The sequence below is a fragment of the Microtus oregoni genome, unplaced genomic scaffold (assembly GCF_018167655.1).
Source record: "Microtus oregoni isolate MIOR12 unplaced genomic scaffold, Mior012 000002F_ref0000024, whole genome shotgun sequence".
In the NCBI taxonomy this organism is placed as follows: domain Eukaryota; kingdom Metazoa; phylum Chordata; class Mammalia; order Rodentia; family Cricetidae; genus Microtus; species Microtus oregoni.
This window is the reverse complement of record NW_024543061.1, coordinates 59,740,707-59,757,401: the sequence shown is the minus strand read 5'-3', so window position 1 is coordinate 59,757,401 and position 16,695 is coordinate 59,740,707. Positions and strand designations below refer to the sequence as shown.

Genomic DNA, 16,695 nt, shown 5'->3' with positions numbered 1-16,695 from the left:
TACCACTACCACCACCACCACCACCCCCACCACCACTTCTACTCCCACCACCCCCACCACCACCCCCACCACCACCCCCACCCCCACCCCCACCACCACTTCTACTCCCACCACCACCACCACCACCACCACCACCACCACCATCACCAACAACACCCCCACCCCCCCACCCCCACCCCCCCCACCACCACCACTTCTACTCCCACCACCACCCCCACCCCCACCACCACTTCTACTACCACCACCACCACCACCACCAACACCCCCCCCACCACCACCCCCACCACCACTTCTACCACGACCACCACCACCACCAACACCCCCCCACCACCACCACCCCCACCACCACTTCTACCACCACCCCCACCACCACCACCACCACCACCACCACCACCACCTCCACCACAGCGTAAGGAACACTGTAGAAGAGGGGAAGAAGGCATTTGAGAGCCAGAGGAGGAGCGCCGTGCGGTACTGTCCTGTGGACACGGCATGGCTGTAGCGCTCATGAACTCAGTGCGGCTGCCATCACCTGCACGAGAACAAGCAAATACCGGGTCGACGGTCCACAGGCCCCATGCCTTACTAAGGAACTACTAGCAGATAATAGCTGCTGGGAGAAGGAGAATTATTCTTTTTGTAAGCGTGTGGACACTGATAAGTTTTCCATGCTCCAGTGGATGGATCCACACATATCTGACTGAATTCCGTGGTGTGTAAATTAAAAAAAAAAACAAAACATAAAATTGGGAAGGAGATGTGTTGGGAGAATATGGGAGAGCTGGGAGGGTAAAGCAGGAGTAGGTATAATTGCATTTCATTGTATATATGTATGAAATTCTCAAAAATTAAAATTTAAAAATATAAAGGCATAAAATCTCACATAAAATTTAAATTTAAAAAATTGGAAACTGTGATCTCTTTATCAAGAAGTTTGTAAATTCTCCAGAGAAAAATGACCAGTTTTTTTTTTCTTAACTAAAAGCCAGAAATGTCCTTGGGACTCTTGCCAGAAGCCAGTGATACTGACAGTGTCTGGGGAGCTCTGATCTCTTAACTGGCTCCTAAATGATTCTAGGGTTACCCCTTTAGGGAGGCAGAATGTAAAAACAGTAATGAAAGCCTAAGAGAAAACTCATCCTGGCCAAGAGAGTAAATTCTGCCATGAGTGGAGACGGAACATTCCAAAGAGACCAGCCAATCTCCTGGACAAGGGACCAACCCTGGGAGGCAGGCTCACCTTAAACCATGCAGAGGAACTAGATGGGGTAATTGATACCCTGTACTGGAGGCCTAGCTCAGGCGTGCTGAGCCAACCACTACTAAACAGGTACCCCCTCTATTGCAGTTTCTTTCCTCAGGACAGGCTAGAAGAACGGTGCCTTCGTAATTAGTTTGAAGAAAATGACTGTTCAAAAGTGAGGCGAGGGGTTTTTAAGAAACATTTGCTCTGAGTCTTTTCTATCAGATACTATATAATTTGTGTCTTATGGCAAGGAATTCAGATTTTTTAACCTTCCCCAACTTATAAAACTTCTATGCAAATGTTTTTATTTCCCCCTCCCACAGCCTTTGTTTACACAAAAGCCCTGCTTCGTTCGTTCTTGATTAAAATGGCTGACTCCTCCCCGCTTCATTTCCTGTGCATCCCTTCTTTTAAGACCCCCACTTTCACTGATGTCAGACCCCAAACAATAATAAAAGACACCATCACCATCTGTGTTAGAATGAATACCAAGTGCCCCTCCCATCTCTATATTTTGTTTTTTCAGAGCTTACCCTCTTGACCAGGAGAAAAGTGTTGCCTTATTCAGAAGCTTGAAAAAAAAAATAGCAAAGTTAGCAACTTCCCCAAAAGACTATCCTTAATATACCTGTTTCTAATGGTATATTAAGGGAGTATGAGGGAAGCACGCCATATTAAGACAGCGGTGGAATTCCAGCCATACTGGAGTGTTTTGAAAATGGAGCTGCCTTTACAGCAGCTTCCACGCAACCACACACCAGCTTCTCTGAGCTGGGGCCATTGGAAGCCTGGCAGTCACTTCCAGGGCAGCCGCTCTGCCAGTTACTTTTCCCGAGTCTGGCAGGCTCCAGTGCCAAGTGCATGATGTCAGGAGGCTCTTATCCCTGGAGCTTCTTTTTGGTGAATTCTTTGTGCTGTCCCTGTGGAGACCCAGGCCCTGGTGGCTTCCCCAGAGCACCCATTGCTCATGATTCTGAGGAGCACCTGATCGTTTGTCACTGCAGAAAATAACACAGGAGCCAAGGAGGCCTTCATAGTGACTTGTCCTTGGCCATCCAGACAGCTCCTAAGGGTTAAAATATTTTTTCTGTTTGTCTCACATGGCTTGGCCAATGAATGATGCTCTTTTGCCACATGAACATTGAGTATCCTCAAGAGAAATTGAGGAGCTAATTGGTTATTAGCCGAGTTTAGATCTGGTTTAAAGATTGGGGAAGGACACAGTTCTGTGAACGGTTTCCCTGCTTTGACTCCCAACAGAGGAAACTAAGATCTGAATGAACCAAGCACGCCTTAGCACGCCTTAGCAACTGTCTCAAAGATGGCTTGCTCACAGACCTTTAAACCTTTTAGAAGTTCGGCATCTTTCTGAATGTGTCCTGGGAGCCCATGAAACAAGCGGGGAGCCAGTGCTTCTGAACATGGTGGAGGCTCTGTGACCTGCAGGGACCATTTGCTTTGGGCAGATACTACACGTCTCTTCCCATGCTCATGGAAGGTTTGTGTAGGCAGATTTTTCTTTGGACTTAGAGCTCACAAAAAATGACATGGAAATTTATTATTAATTATGAAAGTTTGGCCTATAGTTCAGGCTAGTCTCACTAGCTCTTATAACTTAAATTAACCCATTTATATTAATCTACATTTTGTCTTATGGCTTTTTACCTTTCTTCCATCTTGCATCTCCTGTTTCCTCTCCGTGTACTTCTCTCCCATGCCTAGGATCATCTCCTCCTCACCCTCTCTCCACCCAGAAGTCTCACTAACCTCTTTCTATCTAGCTATTGGCCATTCAGCTCTTTACTAAACCAATCAGAAGGTGCCTTGCCAAAGACACATACATCCTCACTGTGTACAGGAAGATTATTCTACAACAGTGGTGTCATTTGATGGGCTCTGCCTGTTCATGGCCTCAGCTGGAGCATGGGAAGTGGAAACAAGACTAGGAGGGACCTCAAACAGGAGCCTCGGAGGTGGGATTCAGCACTTTCGTGCCCAGGCCACAGGAGCTAGTGCATCACTGGCCGGTGCTTGTCTGTTAGTACCTTGTTGGCCCCTGCTTCACCCCTTAGAATCTGGCTCCTTACTGCTAGCACTCAGCCAACTTTTCACGGGGTCCGCCCATATTCTACTCCCTTCCTAGGCTCTGGGCTGAGATGTGAAGTATCCAGACTTGGGATTCTTCAAATACCACTTGTTCAGCTTGCAGTCTACTGTGGTCTTCGGGGTATCCCTCACTGATCTCACATGAAGCCATATTTAGCAGCTAGATTTCCTATTAACCCTATAAGTCTAAATCCTAGCTTATCTTTCTAACTAGGAAAATATTCCCTGCCCCCAGAGGATACAGTACTGTGTGGATTCTCCTTTGCCTCTCTGTCTTTTGGGAAATCTTTCCTCCTGTGCCTTCCTCTGAAGCTACATCTGGGAAGTTTTTTTGAGACCTCCTCCAGATCACAGGGGACTCTGACTATAGCCAACTGTCCTTTGTGTGTCTGATTGCCATGCTGGTGGCATGAGCTAAGAGGTAGTTCCTTCCCAAAGTGGTGTGATCTCTTTGATCTGATGGGAAGAAGGGGTGACTGAGAGAATATAGAGGGGACTTCAGAGCTCTCTCTGTGAGCCACCTGCTTCTGCACAACCCAAGAAATATGGACTACTCAGAAGGTCCCCATTCAAGGGGCTCTAGCCAGCCACAAAGCCTTTTGTTGTATCCCCAACACCCTTTCAGGATGACTCTGTAACTGATTCTCAGGGCTCTCTGGCTTCTTGTTATCTCTCTTAAAATCGCTAAGGCCTGGCTATAGAAATATTTGTCATGTCCCCAGCCCAGCAGGACATTGGAACCATGCTCTTAGGAATCAGGGACACAGCCTCTAATCCAGGTGATATACTTGGGTGCTCCTACCCAAGAGCTCCTCCTACAGCATGTCTGAATTTTCCACCCCTCCTCCATTAAAAGCAGACCTCACTAAAGTGTTCCAAGCTGGAGGGGGCGGGGCTGAGGAGAAGAAAGTCTTCAACATCTGCTCCCCTCACGGAATTCTCTTTTGTGACCCTCCTGCCCTCTGGTAGGTCTGCTGCTTTCTTCTGCACGCACTGTGAACAAAATCGTGTGACCGACTTGCAAACTGGTCTCTGATTCTGTTGGCCCCAGCTGTAGATTTTGGTGGAAAGATCCTTCCCTTGTGGACCCACAAGTTTAACCCTTCAGCTAAGCTGAGGCCTTGCTTTCCCCCACTCTCCTCATCCTGGCAGCTTCTGCCCCAGACTCAGGCCATGTGAGCGCCACACTCAGAGACTCAGAGTGCCCCACAGAGGGAGGGAACTCAGAGACTTTAGATCTGGGCCCTGTCAGAGACGGCTGAACTTCCTTTTTCCTTTTATGAGTATATGAGTTGGGATTCTGTTTTCTATTTTTATTTATTATTTTTTTTATTTTACATCCCAGTCACAGTTTCCCCTCCCTCCTCCTGTCCAGTTCTCTCCTCCCTCCCGCCTCCCCTCTACACCTGGTCCCCATTCACTCCTCTGTCTCACTGGCTGTGATAGTGAACCCAATTCGAATACCGGGCTTCTTCATTAACATTATCCTCATCCTCATTCATGTAGTAGATAGACACATCACCCAGCACACTTGGCTGCAGTGATTGGAACGGCCTTTCTAGGTACGAAAGACTCACTCAAGCTGTTCTCCCCATTTCTCTCCATTGACACCAAACACCTAGAATTCTGGGCCATCCTTAATCAGGTATCCTCCTGGCTAAGCCCTTCCTTTCACCCCTGTCCTGCTGAGACTGCCCACTCCCCATACACCCACCTATCCCAGGGGTCTACAGACACCATTTTGAAAGGGTCAGATGGAAGCCGTCAGCATAAGAGCTATGTAGTGTCTGTCCTCATTGCTGAGGCCTGCCTGTACCAGGAGGCTGGCAGTGTGTAAATGGGAGTGTAGAACTAACTACCTTTCGGTTAAACTTCATTTGTCAGCAGGTGACTCACCCATGCCTTGAGCCCTCAGCTTTCTGTCTGATCGCCCCGTTCCCTGTCCTGCTCTCCTCACGGCACTGCCTCTCCATAGCCACTGGGGACAGAGGCTTCACTCTGCTGGGGGAGTGGGAAGAAGCTCCTGTTTCTACCTTTGTCATCTGTCATCAGACTTTATGCCTGCCGCTTGTCACAACCCTCCGCTCACCTGTGAGTCCCTCTTCCTTGTCCAAGAAGGCACGGGCCACTCAGGTTCTCTTTAATACTCACGTGCCATCATGCCTCTCGCTTCTCAACTCCTGGGAACTGTCTTCCCCAGAGATCGTGACCCCCATCCCATCTCCACTGCCCCTTTCCCTATCCATAGCTAGTTTCTCTGTCGTGACTAATAAAATACCCAACTTGTGTGAGAGTGGCCTATCAAATGCTGCTCCTAACCTTACCTCTCTGCAGCTTCCTCCCTTAAATACCATGACTTCAGCCTGCGACCTTCTGTGTGTACTTTTTCCTCCTCCACTCCTGGCCTTTTCCCTCCAATCAGTTTAGGGCCACTCTCCATCATCATAACCACACTAGCACGGACCCTTGGCCCACTCTCTCTTAACTTTGCTTGACTTGTTTACCTGGAGAAAAACACCTGCCTAGATCCCGTCCAACTACATGGAAATATTGGTACCCGAACACAGAAATACAGAACTGCAGTGTCAAATTGGCCTTTGTTAGTCCCAGCAATCCTTCCTCGTGACCCAATCTACCCCTTCTTCGCTTTCTTGGGTCACTCTTCCACAGCTTTACTACCCTCTTCGAACGCTCCCATGATGCCCCTCTCTTCAGATTTCCAGCTGGTACCCTGGGAAAGACATTCCCCAAGGGAAAATGCAAACAGAAGAGAGCTTTCCTATGTCTCTATACTGCATCCATGACCTTATAATGTACCTCTCTAGGTCTCTGAAAGAAAAGCGGACCCCCCAGCAGGGCTTCTCTTCCCTCTCCACCAGAAGGTTGGTTAGCTTCTGTTCAACTGAACTTTGCCCCATATAAAGCCAGCATCCTCAGGGTACCACAAAAGCATCCTTTCCTGCCTTCTGAAGGATGTGACTCCTCCCCATTCTGCACCACCAGCTCGTTCATCAGATGACTTCCATCTCACACAAACTCTATACCACACCCACTTTCGTTCTTCTCTGCAGGGAGTTCCAGAGAGTTGCTCTGTGCTAACCTAGAGTCATATGCAGTCACGGCACCTGAAACTGAAGGGTACAGCACACGTAAACACATACGACATATTTCAAAAATTGAATATAAAACAAAGGATAACAAATAATCTCTTTTTTAACTATATGTTGAGATGCTGTATTTTTATAGTGTTGGTCTAGATAAATGTGTCTCCATAGTTACTTCACCTCCTTTTACTTTATTAGCATGGCAGCTGCAAAGGTTGCTCACTTGGCTGACATTTGGGCTTCTTTCAGGCAAAGCTCGCTATCCTCACTGGCTCCAGCTTTTGCCACTCTCTCCTGGGCCACTCTCCTAGGCCTTCCTCCATTGCCCCCCACATCGGGTATTTTCTAGGTCTCAGGGGCCTTGCTTGTGCTAAATGAAGTCGTTAGTTTCCCACAAGAGTCTTCAGCTCTGGACAGTTTGTGGGAGTGTCATATATCAATCTGTTGATTTCATTGGTTAAGTAATAAAGAAACTGCTTGGCTGGCCCTCATAGGTTAAAACATAGGTGGGAGAAGTAAACGGAACAGAATGCTGGGAGAAAGAAGCTGAGTCAGTGAGTCGCCATGATTCTTCCACTCCAGGCAGACGCAGGTTAAGATCATTACTCGTAAGCCAGCTCGTGGGCTACAGCAGATTATTAGAAATGGGCTAGTCCAGGTGCGAGAGCTAGCCTAGAAGAGGCTAGATAGAAATGGGCCAAGCGGTGTTTAAAAGAATACAGTTTCCGTGTAATTATTTCGGGTAAAGCTAGCCGTGGGGGCGGCCAGGTGCCGGGGACGCAGCCCGCCGCTCCTATTACAACAACAGTTGACCATGGCCATCTCCATGGAGTACCAAGTCTGCTGCCCACAAACGGCTCCTCATCAGTCTCCTTCTCCCATTTGTTCTCCGATTGCCTCCACAGTGTGGGAGGATCCTATGGTCCAGTCTTCTCACTCCGACTTCCAACCAGACCTCAGGCTGTCCAACCCTCATACACCCTGTACAGAAAGCAGTTTTGTCTCTATCCTAGACCTTCTTCTGACCTCCAGACACGTGATAGCAGCTTGGAAAACCAGGAGACACACCGCAGTCAGCCCAGCATGTGGGTGCCTGTACCACCCATTCGTCCTTCCTATGGCTCCAGCCCAGGCTGATAGAGTCACATCTCATGCTTGTCCCCTCACACTTCCCAACTAGTCCACTACCAGTCCTACTAGCTCCATCTTAAAAATAAATCCAGCATCTGATCTCACCAACTCCCGGTTATCACCTGGCCTGAGTCCCAGCCTCTCTCCCTGGGCCACAGCAGCAGCCTGCTCCGGCCTGCCCTTGACTGCCCACTGCCGGCACCATTGGACTTAGTTAGACCTCACTCAGACTCATTGCCTCTCCTGCCCAGGTTTCCTGTGGGGCCCCTCCTTCCTATCCAGCTTCACCTTCCTCCTATTTTCTCTCTCCCAGTTGTTCTGACAGTTTGTTGTCCCCTAACATCTCACCTTGCATCTCTCAGGATCACTGTTCCAACCACTTCTCTGCCCGGAGTGGTCCCCAGACAGCAGCAGAGGCTACACACCCACTTTCTTTGGGCCTCTTCTAAAATATCACCAGAGCAGGGTTCCTTTCTGAGCTGTCCCCTATTCAAAGGTTCGTCTCTTACCTGTGTCACTACGACCCTTTCTCTTTCCAACTATCACACACTATGAGGTCTGGTTTACTGAAGCTCAGAGCCGGACTGCTCCCTTCTGCTCCCACCTAAGCGTCTAACACAGTGCCTGCACACAGTAGGTGCTTGTGTTTGTTGGAGATGCGCAATCTCAGACACATCGTCAGAGAGCAGACATTTATGTGTTTTAGTGTTGTGTCTGCACAGGCTGGTGGGTTCTGCTTGAAGCTCTCCCACCGACCCCTTCGGCCATTTATTCATTTGTCCAACATGTGGCTCCTTGGCGGCAGCTACGTGCATGAGTGAGGTGGATTTCGATGTTTTTTTGTTGTTGTTCTCTGGAACAAATCACACCTAGGTGACCATCAGGTTGGAAGAGCAGGCAGGGAGTACGTGGGTCCAGCATGGTCATCAGGTTGGAGGAGTGGGCACAGAGCACGTGACTCCTAGCTCTCATGGCAGGGAAGCTGGAGTCCACGGCAGTAATGACAGCACTTGAGAGAGAGGATTAGACTTCCCGCATTGTTCCTGTGCCTCGGCAGCTATTCCAGGACTCTAGCTCACCCAGGTCAAGTACAGCCACACACTCTGACAGCAAAGGGCTGCCCCTCACCCACTCAGCACTCTCTGTGGGAAGCGTCCCCTCCCCATGTGTCTGATACACCCGCTGATGGAATAATGACTTGTAGCCTTTCATGGGCCGCCAGTGGCCACACCTGTGACAGACTCCAGCAATCTGGGCTGGGTTCTTGGACTGGAGCCTAGCTGAGCGACCAGCTGGGGTCCTGATGGCTCCTCTCTCCCCTCTCTTCTAGGCTTTTTAGTGCAATTTTAGAACAAGCCACCAAAGCCGATGGGGCCAATGCGCTAGGAGGGAAAGGAGCTGGATTCGATGTGAAGGCGCTGAGGGCTTTCCGCGTGCTTCGTCCCCTGCGGCTGGTGTCTGGAGTCCCAAGTAAGTAAAGCCCCATTCCTCTCCACAGTGTTCTCGTAACCGCTCTTTTTTCTTTGCTGGAACACCGGGAGCACTTTGCGAAGTGCTGGTTTCTACGAATGGAAAGTTTTCTTATAGACAAGTCTCTGATTTAAAGTTGAAGTCCTGGCGCAAATGCACCAAGCACATGAGGCCCAGCTTCTGCAGAAACCCAGGAATATTTCCAGGAGCCACACAGCCCAAGGAAGACAGCCTAGGCTAGGTAGATAAAGGGCCCCTCAGGCTATGTGCATCTTGCGTGCCAACATCGGAATGAACACATTTACAGCAGAGGAGCCTGGGCCACAGAAGGCTAACCCCTCGTCTACCTTAGCTCATGAGATTAATTCTGCTCTCTGTATTTTCCCCCAAAGAATGTCAAGAAGGCATCACTGGACAATCTGAAAGCTCAATCCCCTGCCATTTCCTCTCTGCATACGCATGGGGCATCCTCAGCTGCACACAGGGACATGATACCTGCCACCCAGAAAACAGGTTTCTGCCAGGGAAAGGGGGCCAAGCTCTCAGAACTGTGTATGGGGAGACTTGCTGCCCTCCATATCAGCCACACACACTCCTTCTCTCCCTGTGTAGAGGCTCTGAGCTCAGGAGCTTCAGGTACCTCTTGACTGCAGCAAACCACAAGCAACCTGCTCCTGAGGAAGGAAGCAATCAGTATACCATAGAGTCTGTGGGGTTCTTCTCCCTCTTCCTCTTCAATGTGGGAGTCTGGGAAGAAGTCTGGGCTTGTTGGCTGAAATTGTATGTCTTGGATCAGTAAGCCTGTGACTTATGTGGTCACATGGCCAGGGCAGGAAAACAGACGTCCTTTGAGAACAGCCCTGTGCTTAGCACCTGAGGGCATTCTTACTGCTTGATGGAGTCTTAGATTCATAAAGCCCCAGGAAGCTGCCTAGTGGGTGTGTAGAATTGGGGGAGGGTCTTAATTAACTAGCAACTGAGTTAGGGCTAGACCTGCTTTCCCATCTGCCCTTTCTGCCATACCACACCATGTTTAAAGAATTAAGGCTATCATTCTTGGTTGTCTTCCATGTTTGCATGGATCTCCTCTTTTTTCAACTGCAGTAAGGCTCCCTGAAGCCCAGCGTTGTGCCCTTTATTCTCCCTGATTTCTGTTCAGCTTCTGGGGGAACGTGGGGAATAGATTAAAACAGGAACTGGTGCCTTGGTTAGGGCTCCTATTGCTGTGCAACTTGTGGAGGGAAGGGTTTATTTCAGCTCGCAACTCGCAGATCACACTCTATCCCTGATGGAAGTCAGGGCAGGAACTCAGGACAGAAACTGAAGCAGAGGCCACAGGGAATACTGCTTACTGGCTTGCTGATCTTGGCTTGCTCGACCTGTTTTCTTATACAAGAGGGGCAGACACTATAGAGCATCTCAGACTGAAAGGTAACGTGGTGCCAAGCCTCACACGCACAGTTAAAACTGCCATTGGCTACTCCACCTCAACCATGTCACACCATTTATGGTTTATATGATGGCCACATCAAGCTCCACATTTGTCATACTTGATGACTTGGTTGTTCTTGATTATTCCTCCATCACTCCATAGAGTGGCATTGGGGAGCACAATGGGAGGCAGGGGTGACTGTCAACATGACGTTAAAGGAACTTATGGTAGTAGAACCAATGTGTGAGAGTCAGGGACTGTTAGCAAACCCTAGACTTTCACCCCAAAGTTACCATAGACAGGCTGACTCTCACCCTGTTACTTAGATTTTCCTTAGGGGCTTGGGACCTTCCCACATTGTGAGGGCTGTCAGGGCTTATTTCCCTGGAGGACTGGGGCAGCGCAGGGCAAGAGCACTCCACTCGGCCTTTGCTTCAAGAACAGATGATCCCAAATGCCATATAACCTGCGAGAAGACACAGTGTGTCTGGTTCACAGTTCATGATGGAGAGGATTAGCTTCAGCCTGCCGGCTGGAGCAGCTCTCTGGGATAAACAAGACTCTATGTGGTGTCCAATTCTGGAGCCTCAGCCACATCAGCAGCCACTGTGCCACATCATGGCAGAAGCAGATGACTGGAGAAGATGGCCTGGAGTTGGCACAGGAACAGTCCCAAGGTGTGCTTGCTCACATTCCATTGGCCAGCACAGCTCATATAGCTAACCTCCGAGATAATTGGACAGAAGCGTGTGGTAGGCCTTCTGCATTGTGAGTCCTCATCAGAGATTTCAAGCTGCTGCTGATTTGGTGAAGAATCACAAATACACCGGGAATGGCTTTTCTCTGAGCTTCAGGAAAGGGCTTGGCTTAACCTTTTGTGCTGTCTTAGTTTCTCTTCAGTAAAATATGAGGTCACAGTGACAAGTGCATTGGTTTAACACCACCCCTTTTCTCACAGCCTTTAGCAAAACTCTTTGTCTTAGTTAGCATTTCTATTTCTGCAATGAAACACTATGACCAAAATGAAGTTGGGGAGGAAAGGGATTGTTTGGCTTATTCTCCCATATTGCCATTCATCATCAAAGGAACTCAAAACAGGTCAGGAACCTGGAGATAGGAGTTTATGCAGAGGCCACAAAGGCATGCTGCTTACTGGCTTGCTCAGCTTTCTTTTCTTATAGAAACCAGGGCCAGCCCAGACCAGCTCCAACCATAATGGGCTGGGCACTCCACCAATCACTCATTAGGAAAATGCCCTACAGCTGGATCCAAGGAGGCATTTTTCTCAGCTGTGTTCCCTCTCAGATAACTTGCTTGCATCAAGTTGACATATAAGCTAGTCAGCACGCTCCCGATTGGAGTCGTACCTCCATGTTGTCACCACTTCTATCCTCCCCTCTTTGTTACACTCACTCATCCGGGCTTTCTCCTCCCCTGCTGGACCGCTACAGTCGTGATTCCAGTGGCCTCTTGTCTGGCCCATTGGCCTTTAACTCTCTGGTTAGTTCTGCAGAGCTGGCCTTTAACCTCTCATCGCTTGGCATCTGAGACACTATTCACTCCTAGCCCTGCCCTTCCGTCCCTTGCTCTTCCTTTTTGCAGTTCTTTGTGGTTCCTCCTTCTCCACCGTTGGGGCCCTGTGGTGCTCCTGGTGCGGTCTTTGTACCTCTTCTCCATCTGCACTCATTCCCCAGTTGTCCTGCATCATCCAGACTCACAGGATCGAATGTCACATTCTTAGCCTCTAGACTTGAGAGCGCCAGAGTCACACACTGGATTGCAGCTCCTCTCTTCTCATCAGATGGCAGTGAGCATCATAACTGGCCACGCCCCAACCCCACTCTCCAGCTCCCAGATCCTTTCCCACCTTAGTAGATGTTGACACGCTTTCCAGCTTTTTCTTTTTGGGCCAAACACCTGACTTCTAGTTTTGTTTGTTAGTTTTGTCTTTTCATCCATTGCATTAAATCCATCTGAAGGTTCTCTCAACTTTACTTTCAAAATATGTGAAGAATATTTCTTGCTGTCTTCACATTCTCTTCCTTTTCTGCCACTACCATCTCTCATCTGGACAGAATTCTTTGCCTCTACCTATATCCCTAATCAAAATGCATCAGTTAGGGTGTGTGTGTGTGTGTGTGTGTGTGTGTGTGTGTGTTCATATTCAAAGGGGATTTATTAGTGTCATTTGCAGCCTATGGTTCACATAGTACACAAATGTCTGTCTCCTGATAGAAAGGCCAAGGATCCACATTAGAGAGGGTCTAATACAGACCCTCAGATAATACAACCAAGGAAAATATCCTTCAACTGTGACCAGCTTCTTGCGTTTTAGTTCATTCCAGCTATAGTAAAATGGACAGCCAAGATTAGCCATCACACCCAGCCTAAACTGAACGCAAAGACAACATGGCCCTCTTGATATCCAAGTCCTGCCTTGTCCTTGCCCCATGAGAAGCTCTAAGACCCCTAAGCCACCCAGAGTGGAAGCTGGAGTCTCCTCTGTGCTGTCTCTGGGGCCCCTCCTTCCTTTGCCCTTCTTTAGCTGCAGCTTTCACCAGCGCTCTCCCCATCCTGGAGAACTCCGGCTCTCTGCCAAGGCAGGTGCCACTGCTCCTTTCTGCTGTGGTCTTGACCCGGCCACCCCCTCACCTGCCTGCTCTCCTTCTCTAGTCTACGCTGAGATAGTCTTCTAGCTTGTCACTGCCACCCTGTGTCAGGCATTCTCTTTACTTTCTGTGTCCCAGACCAAATTACCGTCCTAATTGTCCCCACATCACTTGTCACTTACACTAATTATGTTTTTATTCGTTTGTCATCCATTATGGCCAGGGTCACAGTTTACAATACCTTTGTTCACAGCCATATTTTTAGCGCCGACAGTGGTAGATGGGTGTTGTAGAAAGTGTGCTCATTATCGCAGACCCTCATGCCGAGCGCCATTCTGCATGGTGGCTAAGACTGCCTAGCTCCTCAGAATCTACTAATGCTTTGAGACCCATGTGTGTGCAACATTTCCCAGTCCAGAGTCTGAACTCTTCTCTTGCACCAGCTCTTCATGGCCGTTGTGCAACCTATAGTCATAGATATATGTATCTCTGGTGCAAGTTTTTTAGAAAAAAAGGATAATTCTATGGTTTTTGAAACTTGTGACTCTAAGCACCATGGGTGAGGGGACCCAAAAGTTGCTGGTATTTTTTTAAATATATTTACTAAATGCCACTGGAATCTTGATGGAAGATCCTGCATGGAGAGGGATGACTGTGAGAGGAAAGGCTTGTGAGTCATCAATAGCCTCTTCCAGACCTTTCTGTATGGGAGAAGTTGCTGGCCAAGAGACAGGCGTGAATCTATGCTAAGTATGCTCTCAAAGGCTTTGTAGTAGGAAAAAATACTCATAAAAATGGTGTGTAAAATAAAAACTAGAGATTCCAAAAAATGTTTTAGGTAAGGAGTACAGAGTGCCATGATGAGTAAGCTTTGGGTGTCCAGGGGTGGGGACTGAGGATCAGAAAGTCTTCCTGCAGGAGGTAGAACTTGAAATGGATTTCAGTGGACAAACAAGGAAGAATATTACAAAAAGAAAGGACAGTGTGGTCCTGGAGATGTACACAGGAAGAATTTAGGAGCTGATTATAGAAAAAAAACAGACAAACAAGGCAGTGAAATGCCATGTTACTGAAAGTTGTGGTTGCTTTGCTTTATAGACTTTTCATAGTAAAGTCCCTTTCCTTGTGAGGTCTCCACTCCTTCCCAGATGAGCCAGAGGATAAGCTACTCATAGCAAGAAGCATGACACAATATTTGTGAACAATGAACACTGAGAACTGTGATCCAAAATTTACAGTGTCTATGCACTGGGTATGCTTGCTTATGGGACAATAAGCAAGCCCCTTTCTATATATTCCTCACGTGTCCTTCTGGATACGGCCTTCCAAGAGTGGACTGAAGCAAGTGAGGCAGCAGATGGAAGTATGAAGTCATCTTTTAGGCTCATGAGGCCTTTGATAAAATCCTGGAGCACCCTTGCTCTGATGGAAAAAGGAATTAAGGGATGTCTCCATTCAAGAGAGACACCAGCTGTGCTCTCTCCCCATCAGTCAGTGCTGGTGGAAGTTTCCTGTCTCAGAGCAATTCCCAAATACCCAGCAGTTGCTTCCCAAATTACCATACAGAGGCTTAATGTGACCTATAGATGCTTGACCAATAGCTCAGGCTTATTATTAACTAGCTCTTACATTTTAAGTTAACCCATATTCCTTATTTACACTCTGCCACGTGGAGGTACCTTTTCGCAGTACTGTATGCCCATCTTGCTCTCTCCACATCTGACTGGAATCTCCTCACCCCACCCCTCCGCATCTGAGTTCTCAATTTGATTTTTTGCCTAACCATATCCTGCCTGGCTATTGCTCAAACAGCTTTTATTATTAACCAATGAGAGGAATATATATTCACAATGTACAGAATGACCATCCTACACCAGGCAATGGGACACACTAGAGACTATGAGTCTTGTAGTTTATTGCAAAGAGGTAGGAGTGGTCGGTATGTAAAATAAATGAAAAATGTCAAAAATAAATTTAAAAAATAAAAAAGAGTTTATGTATCTGTGTGCCCAGTTCCTAAGGTGAGGCACACTTATTGTGCAGCTGTCTGTGACTATGGTTCCTAGTGCCCACCTCAGTCTGTTCCTCTTCACCTCTTGGTTTCCCCTCCTGGGATCAGCAAACATAGGGTGGCCATACTGACGATGGAGCCAGTGCTCCTCATGATTAGCCTGTTGGGAATGTCTTCTGTTTTTACACCTTCATGGTCAAGAACAGTCATGATTCAAGTTACAGCCATCACTCTTAGGCAGAGTTTTTTTAGACCCAAGGGCACTCACTTTCTGGTAGAGAGGAGGAAGGCTCAGACTTTATAGGTATTAGCAACTGTGAGTGGGGTGCGTGTGTGCATGCATGCATGTGTTTAGGGAATGCCTTGTGATTCCAGACATGGCAAGTTCAAATCTGCCTAGCATCCCCAAATCATGTAACTTGGCTGTGATGACTAGTTTTAACTGTCAATTAAGCACAAGCTAGAATCCCTGAGAAGAGTCTGAATGAGGGATTGTCTAGATCAGGTTGGCCTGTGGCTATGCCTGCAGAGGTTGTCTTGATTAGCTGATATGAGAAGACCTGGCCACCGTGGGTGGCACCATTCCCCGGGCAAGAGATCTTGGACCGTATAAGAATAGGAAAGCAAACTGAACACTGTGGATGCATTCATCCTCTCGGCTCTTGAAAGTAATGTGACTGGTGTTTTTTTTCCTTGACTTCCCTGAAGTGATAGCCTGTAACTTGGAGCTATAAGACAAGCATACCACGTCCCTCTGAGTTTGTTTTTGTCGGGATGTTCTGTCACCACAACAGAAATGAAACTAGGAGTGTGGACCTTTCATTGGCAACTTTTAAAGGACGCTGAGTCTCGGAAAAGAGATCCGTGTCAGAGCAGAGGCTCAGCTGCAATGCTTCATCCGCGTCTCTGGCGTTTCTGACTGCCTATAACTGCCTCTGGCCCTTTAATTCTGGTGAACATTACATAATCCCTTGGATGGCGGCAGGCAGTGCATTGGAGTACAGGTAGTAAGCAGAGCAGATGATGGGACTCCATCAGCCCTCACTGACCCCCAGCCTGGCAGACTCAGCCCTGCTCCTCCACCTTGCAGAACATGAGCTGTCCCTGTATCTGCATCTTCCTTCCACACTCAGCCTCTGAACCTGTCCACACTCCTGCTCCTTGCTGAGTGCACTGCTTCTCGCTTGCTGTTCTTGTCTCCTATCTTTTCCTTCTTCTTTCTGCCTTGCTTCCTCTGCTTTTCCGCCAGTACCTCCTAAAAGACTGTCTGCCGCACAGACCTTATCAACGTGAAGTTTCTCTTACAGAGATATATTGAGGACATGGGTATCACCCACTGGCCCTCCCACATTCTACTTCTGAGACTACCAGGCCCCCTGTCCTCTCCTCAGAATCAACTTTGCAACATAGCCCAGTCTGCCATCTCCTCCTTGGTCCCAGTAAGCAGGCAGAGTAACCACATCTTGCCATAATCATTAACCTTCCGCCCATCTTCCTGCATCAGAATGTGTGGCTGGGAAGCAACCATGGCTATCTACTCCACCACTATCAAAATGGGGATGCTTTGGCCAGCAAATTTCAAAGCT

At 48.2% G+C, this 16,695-nt stretch overlaps 1 protein-coding gene across 11 annotated transcripts in view; it reads left to right on the top strand.

Moving 5' to 3' along the window:
* Positions 1-16,695, top strand: part of Cacna1c (calcium voltage-gated channel subunit alpha1 C) — a 665,087-nt gene that overhangs the window by 452,025 nt on the left and 196,367 nt on the right. For 10 of the 11 annotated variants that reach the window (XM_041642573.1, XM_041642544.1, XM_041642566.1 and 7 more), the window contains exon 5: positions 8,918-9,057. The exons of the other annotated variant lie outside the window; for it this stretch is intronic. In XM_041642573.1, coding sequence (XP_041498507.1) covers positions 8,918-9,057 — 140 coding nt within the window. The remainder of the gene's footprint in view (positions 1-8,917; positions 9,058-16,695) is intronic. 11 annotated transcript variants of the gene reach the window in all.